Raw genomic sequence first — 12,598 nt, 5'->3', positions numbered from 1 at the left:
TCATCACCTTGCATAGCTTTATAGATGACAAAAGAAATTGAGTGGAATCTATCAGGCAGATGGAATTCGCTCATTGGTTCTATCTTTTTTAAACCTCACGTTAGGTAATGCCTTTCTGAATTCTCTAGTTAAAGCACATTTTAAACTTGCTAAGGGCATGTGATGAGCATACCTTTACCTTTGTAAAAATGCTGAGTGCCACTAAGTCCAGTCTGTTTTATAATTTCTCATTTGCAGTTTATAACTTCCAAACCAGAAGTTTTAAATATATACATGTAATAAAGTTGTCCCTGCTGGAAACTCCAGTTGTAGGAAACACGAGGAAGCTGACAGACAGCCCAGCTATTATTATTGCTGCCTAACTGCCTCTTTCCAAATCTCCCAGCCCAACCCTCCCTCTTACTCTTCAACCCAGGAGCCATTATGTGAGCACACATGTGCCTGTTCTGTAGCCACTTATGGGACTGTAACAGGACAGTGAGACCTTCCAACCATCAGTATTTCCAAGTCTAAAGAGGATTGCTAACTAACCTCTTCATAAGACTTCTCATTTCAACAAGAATTTAGAAGTAACCTCAGCATGCAAGGCTCTTTGTTAAAAGTTGCAAAACAATGATGGAGAAACTGGCCCACATCCTGCATGCTTTCAGCTTGACTGGGGACAGCAGACACGTACCGTTGGTGAGGCCCAGCAGAGAATAAAGTGGTGGACTCATTAGCAAAAGTGAGGGTGTGGTTCTAAGCGGTCAGGGAAGAGAGACCCCTGAACTGAGCCATGAGAGGTGATGCTGGTTGCAGCAGGACTGGGAAGCATTTTTCCACAAAACGAAAGCGGAGACCAGGGGTCACTGCAGGTTGGTGAGCAAGTGGGTTGGAGCTGGGGTTTCTAGAGCAGGCAGTGACGGGGGCGGTGGAGGGGTGTCCATGGCTAAGTGACGGAGCTGACCAGAACAGGGCATCTGTTCAGAAGAATCAGAGGATGACACGCCTTGGGAAAGAGCCAAAATTCCCCACCCCGTGTTTCAGAAACAGGCATTTTTAGCATTTTTAGGACCTACTTTTATATTTCAGACATATTTTTTGACATCTGTCCATTCAGGAAACACCCGTGGGTCTTCTCTGTGCTGAGCACTGGGACAAACCAATGCATCTCGGAGGCCTCGTGGTCATGGGGTACCCTTTGAATGAACTGAGAATCTGACGGTAGTGTGCACTCTGGTGATGTCCCCATGATCCATCATAGGGTTTTGGCTGTGCAGCACATTTGTCACAGCAGGCAGGCAGGAACTTGGTGTTCAAGAGTAGCGTGTTGGCATGAACCAAACTCTCCAGGTGTGGACGCCGGTGTGGCGGCATGTTTGAAGGCACTGTTGCACCCCCCAGGATAAGTACTCGGGCTGTCCAGGAAGGAGCCAGGGGTCTTTAAAGCTCCACAAACCCTGCTCAAAGGCTGCCTGCAGTGGACGAAGCCCTGGAATGGTTTAGAAAAGACTGAAAATGCGGAGGCCTTCTCGAAGTGTCTCCTTGGGGGCTGGAGACCTGGAGCTAACCCTCATCCCTGGATGTGATTAGTTATTTCGAGATCACACACCTCATCAGCACTGACCCGCTTCCTTGGGACCTGGGGACCTGCCTTACCTTGGTGCTGCGTTCCAGCTCTCCCTGCAAGAGCCCCCGCAGCTGCGTTCCATGTCCTTTCTCTTCTCTTTCTGTTCTCTTTCCAAATTCTTTTACCCTGTTCTCGACCCATCTGTTGATTTTTCTTGAGCGTTGGGAGGCTGATTCGACCCTTTTGTTTATTTGGCAAAAGTTGAGGGGGCCTCTGTTGTATTCCAGGCAAGGATTTTTCTAGGTGCTGAGGATGGAGCCAGAGAAATGAACGAACCAGCCTCAGTCCCAGGCCCTCGGTGACAGTGTGCATCCTCTGTGAGGCCTTCCCTGACCCCGGCCCAGGAACATATTCCAAGGCACCGGGGTCCTGGCACTCTGTACTTCTGCCACGGGGCTGTCATTCCCTGGTTACCTGTGTGTTTCTTCTCCCCAGCAGGAAACGGGGAGGTTCATGTTGCTTATTTTTGTATGTCCAGCATTTACTTTGATGTCTGAAATATGCCAATATTTAATTTAATAACTATTTTAAAAGTAAAACAGTCTTCAAAGGCTTATGGACCCCTCCTTAAAATCTAAAATTTGATTTAGAAAGGGATTTCTTCTCCTCCTACCTCCTTGGCCTGTGGTGTGTCAGAAAAATGGAGAAACCTAAAAGCTTTTCAGAAAGAAAACGAGTGGAAAATACTAGATCACATTTAAGATGTTGATGCACTAAAATGTTTTTTATTGAGAAGTGTCTTTTACATACTGAAGAATACATGTGGCATGTATACATGTGGAGCATACTAATAAAAGGCATACCCGAGAAAGCCACCAGCCCAGTTTGAAGCTAGACTGTATGACAACACGATGGGATCTTCCCCACCTCTCTCCCCTTTATTCCCACCAGAAGTAAATGGTGTTCTAATTTTGTGTTTATTGTGCCCATTTGATTTTTCCTTATATGCTTTTACTACTTAGAGCCAAAGTGTTCTCTAAAACAGCATTTCCAACAGAGGAGTAGGGGAATTCTCTTTAGTATGCACTTCTGTGCCAACACTTGTTATTGTTGACTTTATACTTTATGTGGGCTTAAAATTGCATGATCGGGGCCTCAGTTTGCATTTTCCGGGTTCCCAATGAAGTTAAGCATCTTTTCCTAATTTTTTCACCATTTTTGTTTCATTTGGGACATAGTGGCTTGTGCCTTTTTTCTCCTTTCTTATAGTTTGTGTTTTTTGTTATTGATTTGCGGAAGTTCCTTGTCTATACAGAATATGACGACCATCCGTGGTCACTTTTGTGTGACTGCCTTATTCCCCTGGCGATGTCCTTTGTTGAATCCTTTGGTGGTGCTCTAGTTCTGGCCAGAGTCTCCCAGCTGGCTCAGTTCCTGGCCTCCCCATGCATCTCCTTCCTTTCTGTCTCTCACACTCTCCCCATTCCTTCATAGTATATTCCAGTACACTTTGGCCAGTGCTAGCTTTCCAGTGTTCAGATCTGATAATGTCGCTTGTCCGTTTCAAGTCATTGGAGAGTGATTTCTTCTTACATATCTCAGAATAAGTTCTAAGTTCCTTAGCAGCCGTTTGGGCCCGTCACAGTTTTGCTGTTGGTATCTCCCTAATTCTGTGGGATTCTGTGCCCTGGTGACCTGCTTGCACCCCTCCATCCCTCTTGCCTTAATGACTCCCACTGGTTCCTCAGGTGTCAGTTTCGGTGTCACTTGGTTTCTGAAGCCATCCTTGACACCTCTAAAACCGACTTGGTTGCCTGTCCCTCCTCTTAGATCTCTGTGTGTATGTTAATCTTCCTGTTTATTTGTCCACCTCCTTCAGACTCCTGGAGTCTCCTGAGAAGGACTCCTTCCTTTGTTCAGTGTGATTGTTCCCCAGAGGTCGTCAGGGAGCCTGGAACTTGCGACACTCAATAAGCATTTGTTGAGTCAATAAGTAATGAGTAGCCTCCTCTACTTGAGTGTCCTGTATGCTTATGTCAGTGACCTCCACCAAAATTGTCTGTAGAGAAAGAGTTATATGGATGCTTTAGGGCTGGTTTTCAGTTCTAATTGAATATACATGTGTCCAAGGAAGGCCATCATAGCCCAGTGTGGCTGTGAGGAACTGCCCTCCAGAGTTGAACATCAGAGAACCTAGTTCCAGTGCTGTCTCCATCCAGCTGTATGATCTTGGCTAGATCAGCTAGCTTTTCTGGTGGTTGATTTCCATCTCAAAAACAAACTTCTCTCCTGAAGCCAAGCTTCAGTGTTAATCTGTCCTGTTCTGTTGATTTCATGGAACATGCTGGTAAAGCCACCTGCACCACTGTTGTATAACACCAGCCCTCAGCACACCTGAAAGCGGGTTTCCATGAGACCCACGGTACTTAGAAGACTTGGTGTCCCTGGGCTGAAACCTGGCTGTCCACTTTGATATATTGTATGTAGATTTGACTCCAAACATGTCCCCTGAGCAGGAAGTATCCCTGTTTGCCTCATGACCTTGAGCTAAACACTGTTTCTTCCAGTTCAAAACTTACGATTCCTTCTTAATATAGTTAGCCTTATCAGTAGCTTCTGGAAAGAAGTTAAAACAGCATGTAAGAGCAGTACAGGAAAAGGAGAAGAAATTTAAATGTAGTATGAAAAAATTTATTGGCAGCTTTATTAGTTTATCTTTCAGGATGTATGCAGGACTGATCTATTTATTTTGTGGTTCGATAAGGCCATAGGAGTCTTTGTTGAAACATGGCGTCTGGTACCATACATCATAACTCGTGTTCATCGGTAATTTTAAAATAGTAAATTGCACTCATGTTGATACTTTTTATTTAAAGCTAATGCTTCCTCTTATTGCTCTTGTACTTATTAGGGAATATTGTGGCTTTTGAATCTGATCAGATGATAAATCATTCTTGCTCTTACTATTAGTTCTTTGAACCTGATCAGATGATAAATTATGCTTACTCTTGGCATCAGTTTTTGCTTTAGATATTTTCAAGACAGCCAAATAAAACATTAGCTTACGAAAGCAACTCCGGTGTGAAATCCATTGATAGGTGATGTCTGAATCTCATGCTCATGAACTGTTAAATGACTATTAAGTCCTTGTGGCTTCTGGAAGCACTGGGCATAAAACTTCTCCAAGTGACAGAAATTCGGGTATGCCGAGCTCAATTTACTTCCACTGATTTTTATCATCGCTTCAGCCGGCAGTCTTTTTGAGATTCCTCCCCCAACCCCGGGATTTGAAGATTCTCTTGGTTGATAGGCTGAGCATATTGCAGTTAAGCACAGTTGTCCAATCAAATGACATTTACATAAAGATTATCATAGGAAGGAAGGATGCTGGCTAAGAATAAAGATGTTCCCCAGTAGAAGTTAGCGCTTTGGAGTAAATCTCCATTCTCTCTTCCTATAGCAAATTAAATTTAATGATGATTTAATGAGTATCTTCATGGTATAGGACCTTGCATGTAGATATAGAAGAGGTAAATTAAACTGAATGAGCAAATGGTCCTGTGTACAAGTGGCAGCTCACTCTGGACAGTTCCACGTGTGTAAATGTGAGCACACATGTGTGCCCATGTGTGTGTGCCCATGTGTGTGTGTGTGTGTGTGTGTGTGTGTTCATGATGTGGTAGTTATCTTCCTTTTACTTCTTAGATGTAGGATTCCCTTGAGCATCTTTTGTAAGCCTGGTTGGTGGTGATGAATCCCTCCAGTTTTGGTATCATGTTCATGGTTGACGGGTTTTTTGTTTTTGTTTTTGTTTTTTTTCTTGCAGAATTTTGAATGTCTTCTCATTACCTCCTGATCTATAAAGTTTCTGCTGAGAAATCTGTTCTGTAGTGGGGGATTCCTTAAATGTGATTTAACACTTTAGCTTTTTAGAATTCTTTGGACTTTTGATTTCTTTTGAGCCTCCTGGACCTGAATGTTTATATATTTCCTGAGATGTGGGGCATTTTCATCTATTATTTCATTGAATAGATTATGCATTTTTCCTTCTCTTCTCCTTTGAGACTATGCATTATTTGAATATTTATTCATTTAATGATGTCCCATAAGTTATGGAGGCTTTTTTCTTCCTTTCTCTCTGTCTGTCTCTCTTTGTGGGTTATTTTAAAAGATTTACCTTCAAGTTCAGAAGTCCTTTCTTCTTCATGATCTAGACTGTTGTTGGGGCTCTCAATATATATATATATAATATATATATATATATATTTTTTTTTTTATGGTATTGGGAATTGAACCCAGGGGTGCTTAACCACAGAGCCACATCTCCAACCCTTTTTATTTTTTATTTTGAGACAAGGTCTTGCTAAGTTGCTGAGGCTGGCTTTGAACTTGAAATCCTGCCTCTGCTTCCCGACTTTCTGGGATTACAGGCACGTACCTTAACACCCAGCTCTCAACAGTATTTTTAATGTGATTTTCTGAGTTGTTGAGCTCCAAGATTGGTTTGATTTGTTTTCATGATCTCTATCACTTTGTTGAATTTCTCATTCTTATTATGAACTGTTTTCCTCATTCATTGAATTGCTTGTCAGTATGTGCTTGTATCTCATTGAGTTTCCTTAGACCTATTCCTTTGAATTCTTTTTCAGGCATTTCTTCCCTTTCCTTTTCTTTGGTCTCTGTTGCTAGAGATGCTGGACACATCTGCTTTTTTATACTTCCTGTGTCTCTGTGGTGATATTTGTGCATCTGTAGATCCATTAACTCTACCAGCTTTACTTGGTAGCTTTTGCAGTAAAAGACTTTCTCCCAAAGGTGTGTCTCGGGGTGTCAGTTTGGCATACTACATTGACTTTGGTTCCAATTGAGTACCATAGTGTATGTAGTCTCTGCATACCTTCTTTGGCTATAATGGCTTTGGGTATAGTGCTTGTGGCTACAGCCATAGAGGCTGTCTGTTTCCGTGGGCTGTGTGGTAGTGGGAACACTCTAGTGGCTTGGGTGGGTGTGTCACACACAGCAGTGTGTGTGTGTTTTCCTCTGTGGAGAGCCATGCTATGAGGTTGGCATATCTGTCTTTAGCATCTTCTCGCCCATCCTGATGGTGAAATGTCACAGCTTGGCAGGAAAATTAGAGAGCTTTCAATTTGGTTAGAGAGCCCTTTTCTAGTGCTCAAATTGGCATAGGAAGGACCTGGCCTGGGTGGGGGAGAGGTTTTTTGGGAAGCAGTATCTGAAGCAACTCACCTGTTTGAGCTCTTTAAACCCACCAGGGTAGGCATGTGAATTTCAAAGCAACGAAAATGTTCTTAGCAAAAGAAGAAGAAAAAAAAAAATAAGCACAAAGCTTAAACAGTCATCTCTCCAGAATTAAATGAAGCAAGAGTAGCCCCTGCCCACCTTTGTCCCTAGGCAGAAGCCTGATGTGTGACCAGTGCACCCCCAGATGTGTGATGCCACTTCTCTAACCTGGCTTTGTTTTCTGGCAGGACATCGATGGCCAAGCGCTCCTCCTGCTGACTCTCCCTACAGTGCAGGAGTGCATGGAGCTGAAGCTGGGACCCGCCATCAAGTTATGCCATCAGATCGAGAGAGTGAAAGTGGCTTTCTATGCCCAGTATGCCAACTGACTCCCCCGCTTGGGACCTGGCCTGTGATCTTTTGTGATGCTTTGTGAAGGTTTTTGGGACTGAGACTTTGGTTTTCCCAGGATATATAAAATGGTCCATTCACTAAGTATCTCCAGAAGCCAGAGCCCAGCACCTCCCTCTCCAGCCTATTTGATGTTTCTGTGTTTTGAAAGCACACTGACGTCCCACAGGAGTAACTTCTACAGAGTGTAATTACAGTCCTGCATCAGCCCCTGCCAGGATACGGAAGAGCTGCTCTGTATACACACGTTTCGCCTTTCTGCCACCCCAAACCAGGCAGCTTCCTGAGAACAAGCTTTCCTAACCCCCAGCCCATGATCTTTGATAGCTGGGATGGGCGCATATGTGGCTAAGGAGGACTCCTAATACCTTGCCAGTAGCTTTCGCTGTAATTGTTCTCAGATGCTTCCTGTCAATACATGTGACCCTGGTTTAGTGTCATGGTTTATCACTGTGGTTTGATCTTGGTGGTAGCTCCCTTCTCCAACAGCTGTGGACACAGATGTTTCAGGATGTTGATCTAAAAAGACATGCTAAACCTCCACATCTAATTCTCTATCAGAGGTGCCTTTTAGAAAGTATGGGGGACAACAGGAGGCCGGCATCTCATCAAAAGATACCCTGGAGTGATTGAAGCACTACCCACAGTCCCCGAGAGAGTCACAGTATCACCATCGTCCTACTTTAATTTTAAACAGATCTGTGAGTGACAACTTTAGGGAAGCATGAAAATGTGTATTGAAGGAAAAACTTGATTTCAGAGAGCAAGAATGGGAAGAGATTGGGGGAAGCATTTCATGAACTAGCTTCCTCCACCCTTAGAAGGATTACTGCAGCAGATCACTGTGAGTCCTCTGAGCATCCCTTCAGCTCGTTCCACTCTGACTTTTCCAGGCACACGGAGGATGGAGTCCCTTGAGCAGTTTGGTTATATTGGCTAAGTTGCTGTGGACAAATCGATGGCTCTGATTGTTGGCTGTCCTTTTATACCCAGCACTTCCTCTGTGCATGCTCATGAGTGATTCAGTATGTTCATGCAACCCAAAGCGACTGCCACTCTGATGTGGCTGCCTGATGCCTTTTTTACACCTTCTTGTTGTCCCTAAGTGGGCACTCACGGCAGAAGCTTTGTTCCTTTTTTTTTTTAACTTTGTTGTTATTTTGTTTTAAATACAGTTGTGTTGAATGTATTCTCTTTAACTCGCATCTCAGCAGTTCCAGTAATACAGCATGGCATGCTCATTAGCTGCTTATATTCAGTGACATTTTTAAGGTGTGATTATTGGTTAAACTTTGAAAACTTCAGTTACTCCTGCTAACCTCTCTTACCATTCTGTAACAGTTACAGATGAAATGGAAAATACATACTTTGTGACCGAGACTTTTTAGTCTCCCCCGTAGCTGATTTCTACCCTCACGTTTTAAATGTTTGGTGGATGGATCTACCTGGGGACCTCTCATGGAAAGGAGTCCCACCTGGTATTGGAGGATGAACATGTCCTTGGTGATTGATGGTCAGCTTGCTATAGGATATCCAACTCCTCAAGTTTTGGCCTCTCTTCAGTTTCCCATGCCTGCCTTCTCAGCCACCTTGCTTGTGGCCTTAAGAGCTCAGTCCTGAGGAGTTAAATTCAGTCCACCGATTGGAAAGGGTGTCCATTTCAAGATCCATGGCATTTTCTCTGCTCACTCCTTTGTGATCCTTCACTGGGGCCTTTTGCATTTGAAATGGGGATGGAGACATGTGGTGGCTATGGCATCACATTGTACTTTGAGAACGTGTGTCACCTTCTTATGCCCTTTCCAGTAATGACCTGGAGGAGGAGGTGCTACATCAGAGTAAGGAGATGTTCTGGAGTCTCCTGTGTTCACCCAGAGAGCCAGATGACCACCCATCAGGAAGCCCAGGGTGGAAATAGCCACCATTGCTGGGGGATACTCCTTGCTTCCCCAGGAGCTCACTGTCCGAGACTCTCCTTATCCTTGTGACCTGGAGGTTAACATCCTCCTCTCTCTCTGTGGCACCTCAGTTTTGTGTACACATGCTGAGGAGATGGCTGTTACCAAAGCAGAAGAGGACCCAGCGCTGGAACCATCATGGAGGTGTCTGTGTGCCACCCCCCCAGCCCTCCAGGAGAGCTGTGAGACATTTTAGGACCAAGGAGGTGCTTTTCCTCCGAGAGTTGCCAGTGTCCTCATGAACTTGGGTTCTTTATGAATTTCCACCATGGTGGGGGCTGTATTTCACATCAGCAGCAATTCTGTCACAGAATTGTGAAGTGGTCCTCATTTCTCTCTGGATTCACCTCTCACCAGCTTCTTTCTTAAAGATAAAGCCAGTGTCCAAGGAGTATTTTGCTATGTTGTATCCTTGTTCCTTATGGCAGGAAATAAACAAAAAAAGAATTTCATTCCTATACCCCAGCCACAGAAGCCAAAAATGTCTTGGTCTGAACAACAACCGACGATGAACCCTGCTCCTTCCCTGGATGGCACTGTTTCTTTATCTCTCTTTAATCATCCTCTGGGACCAAATCCTCTCCTGTACGCATCTGGACCACGTGTACATCATGCCACTCAGTACCTCCCAGGCCGGCCGAGCAGACCCCTCGCAGGCTGCAAACAACCCGAGAAACAAACACCACCTCAGCTATAGTAAGGAGAGTCCATTGCTCAATCCCGCCCTAAAGCTAAGGATGCTTGTTTCAGCCCCTGACCTCTTGACTCATTTGTACCACGTTGTAAAAAGAGAATGAAACCTACCAACCCAGAAAGAGCAGGGTAGCACCGGCACTGTGGGGCTGCTTTGGTTTTCAATGGCGGTTTCCTTCACCATGGAGCGCCTGGGCTCGGAGACCTGATCTGTCCTGTGATCCAAGTTTGAGTCACACAGTATTTGAGCTGTACAGCAATTTAGGTTCTGCTACCTTCTTTGATCATATCTAAAAGATCATTTCCTGTGCTCACTTTGATTTGTTCCTCTGTAAATTAAAATGATTCCAACCTTAACACTGCCACCTCTGACCTTTGGTACAGTCTCCAGGTTGGTTTTGCTCAGCCTGTTGAAGATTGGTCTGTCTGCTAATTTGTCTCGTAGAACTTCGAGTGTTGTATGAGGCAAGGGCTGGATTTGCCTTGTTATACCAAACACCCCTTTCTAAGAGCTGTTCTCCCTTAGTTTTGGAAGCACTAGGGGTTTTCATACTTATTTTGTAGAACACCTGTTTATATTCATTTCTGTATATAGAACTAAAGAAAAGCACAGTAGTGTTAAGGTCTTTGCTGTGGCTTGAACATCATGGCTGCTTTCAGGTTAAGATGGTACATTGAAGTTCTGATTTCTCTGTATTCTGTTCTTAGAAAGCTGTGATTGAGTGTGCAATTATTGGAAAGGAAAAAGAGTAAATTAAGATATCTGTAGTTTTTAAGGACCAAATCTGGAGAGAGGTCCATCCTGCCCATATCCCTCTGCTATGATAAAACAACAGCAAGGGAAAGTTGTGTTGGCATCTATTAACAGTTCAATGATTCTCTAGTTTATTCACTGTTCATCTCTTGTTTAAAAGTTTTCTGAAAACTGCTCCCTTTAATTTGGTGAAGATTTCAAGTCGATTAATTCTCATAGCTTGCATCACTGGAGTAGTTTGCCACTTATCCAAAATACGGTATGATAAAATCAAATTGTACTCTCTTTGAACTGTGTTTTAACAAAATAATTCTCTAAAAATGATCATTGCTAATGCTTGGCCGCCTTCTTGGGTTGTGGCTGTAGTTTAAGTGATAGACAGTAACTCCAGCAATTTCTGGAGCTGTTGTCTTCTGGGTTTTTTTGGTTTTGTTTGTTTGTTTATGGTGGCTAGGGTTCAGCACCAGTGAGCATGCAGATCGCTTCCCATCACCAAGGCTGGTGAGTACTCCGTTTGGGCTGAAGAGCTACACTAAAGAACCAGAGAAGTTCCCGGACAGTCGTTTGCTGAAAAAGTTCCCTTCTGATGGAAAGTGTGAAGCAAATGTTTTAACTAATAGAAAAGGTAGTCATCTCACGTGTTGTTCCCAGTGGAAGCTCGCATGATATATCTAGAAGCATAAACTCCCTCGTCGTGACTGTTGAAAGCCCTTTTAACTTTTCTGCATTCCAGTTCGAGTAGTTTGTATTGGGGTTTGATTTCTATCTTGTGTATGTTTTGGTGCATAAAAGGGAAGAATCGGTGTCTTTACTTTTGAAATTTGCAGGACAGAGGGCATGCTGTTAGTTTGCTGTAAGATTGTATTCTGTATATATGTTTTCATGTAAATAAATGAAAATCTATATCAGAGTTATATTTTAATTTTTATTCTAAATGAAAAGAAACCTTTTTACTTGAAAAAATTGTAAGCCACAATTGTTAATAAAGTAAAAATAAATTCGGTGATTCTGTTTTTGTCTTCGTGTTGGAGGTTATTGAATATTATTTTTAGAGTCTGTATTACAGCTGTTTTGTTCTGAAGTTTTTGTTTTGTTTTCATTTTGCCATGAAATAATCATCTGTCTTTAGGTTGTCAGCAACCATGCCTCTGAGTCCTGTGTGACCTTACAAGTCACTTGTAGTTCTGGAACTTTCTGCACAAGCAACCTGTATTTTTTTCTTTTTTGTTGGTCAGACGTTACTGTATATCCTCCCACGATGACCCCGGGCCATCTGGATTTCAGCCATTTTGTTTTTCCTATAATTGGTGCTTTTGTAGAAAGATGACTTTATTTCTACAAAGGCCATAATTAAATAGCTGTGTTTATCTTTTCTTCTATCTGACAAAGTGGGTTTCAGGCATCCAAGTTGGAAAGGGAAGAGATCCCTTTGCCATTGAGCCCCATTGCTGGGATCTGTTGGGCAGAATGTGCTCCTTCTCTTACCACCAGGGGGACATCACCCAGGGAGCAGAAGGAAGGTGGGAGGGAGTTGAGGCACCCAGGTGGTGCAGAGTCATTTCTCCTTTCTTCAGTCCAGACAGTCTCGAAGACTATACTTCACTTTTCGCTTTAAATGCATCTTGAATTTTTTGTTTTGTTTTGTTTTGCTTTTTGTGCCAGCGATTGAACCCAGAGGCGCTTTTCCACTGAGCCTCATCCCAGCCCTTTCTATATTTTATTTAGAGACAGGGTCTCACTGAGTTTCTCAGGATCTCGCCAAATTGCTGAGGCTGACTTTGAACTCGCCATCCTCCTGCCTCAGCCTCCGGAGCTGCTGGGATTACAGGCATACACCCCTATGCCCAGCTCACTTTAAATAGGTTCTTTTGCCCTGCTCACAATCAAGTTCTGCCTATGGAGGTTTTTGTCTTAATTATGAAATCATTTTTAAATAGGGTGAAGATTTAAGGAAGGCAAAGGGGAAAGCATTGTTCGTTTTCTCAAATGCAC

The 12,598-nt window shown here is 43.4% G+C and overlaps 1 protein-coding gene across 6 annotated transcripts in view; it reads left to right on the top strand.

Annotated features, from left to right (window-relative positions):
• The window catches only part of SFMBT2 (Scm like with four mbt domains 2), a 213,509-nt gene extending 201,892 nt beyond the window's left edge, over nt 1-11,617 (top strand). For all 6 annotated transcript variants that reach the window (XM_079108106.1, XM_079108107.1, XM_079108103.1 and 3 more), the window contains one exon: nt 7,039-11,617. In XM_079108106.1, the coding sequence (XP_078964232.1) occupies nt 7,039-7,179 (141 nt within the window). In that variant the 3' untranslated portion in view covers nt 7,180-11,617. The remainder of the gene's footprint in view (nt 1-7,038) is intronic.
• Nucleotides 11,618-12,598: the final 981 nt, after the last annotated feature.

The sequence above is a fragment of the Sciurus vulgaris genome (assembly GCF_902686455.1).
Source record: "Sciurus vulgaris genome assembly, chromosome: 12".
In the NCBI taxonomy this organism is placed as follows: domain Eukaryota; kingdom Metazoa; phylum Chordata; class Mammalia; order Rodentia; family Sciuridae; genus Sciurus; species Sciurus vulgaris.
The sequence above is the reverse complement of the archived record's forward strand: the minus strand, read 5'-3'. Positions and strand labels throughout refer to the sequence as shown.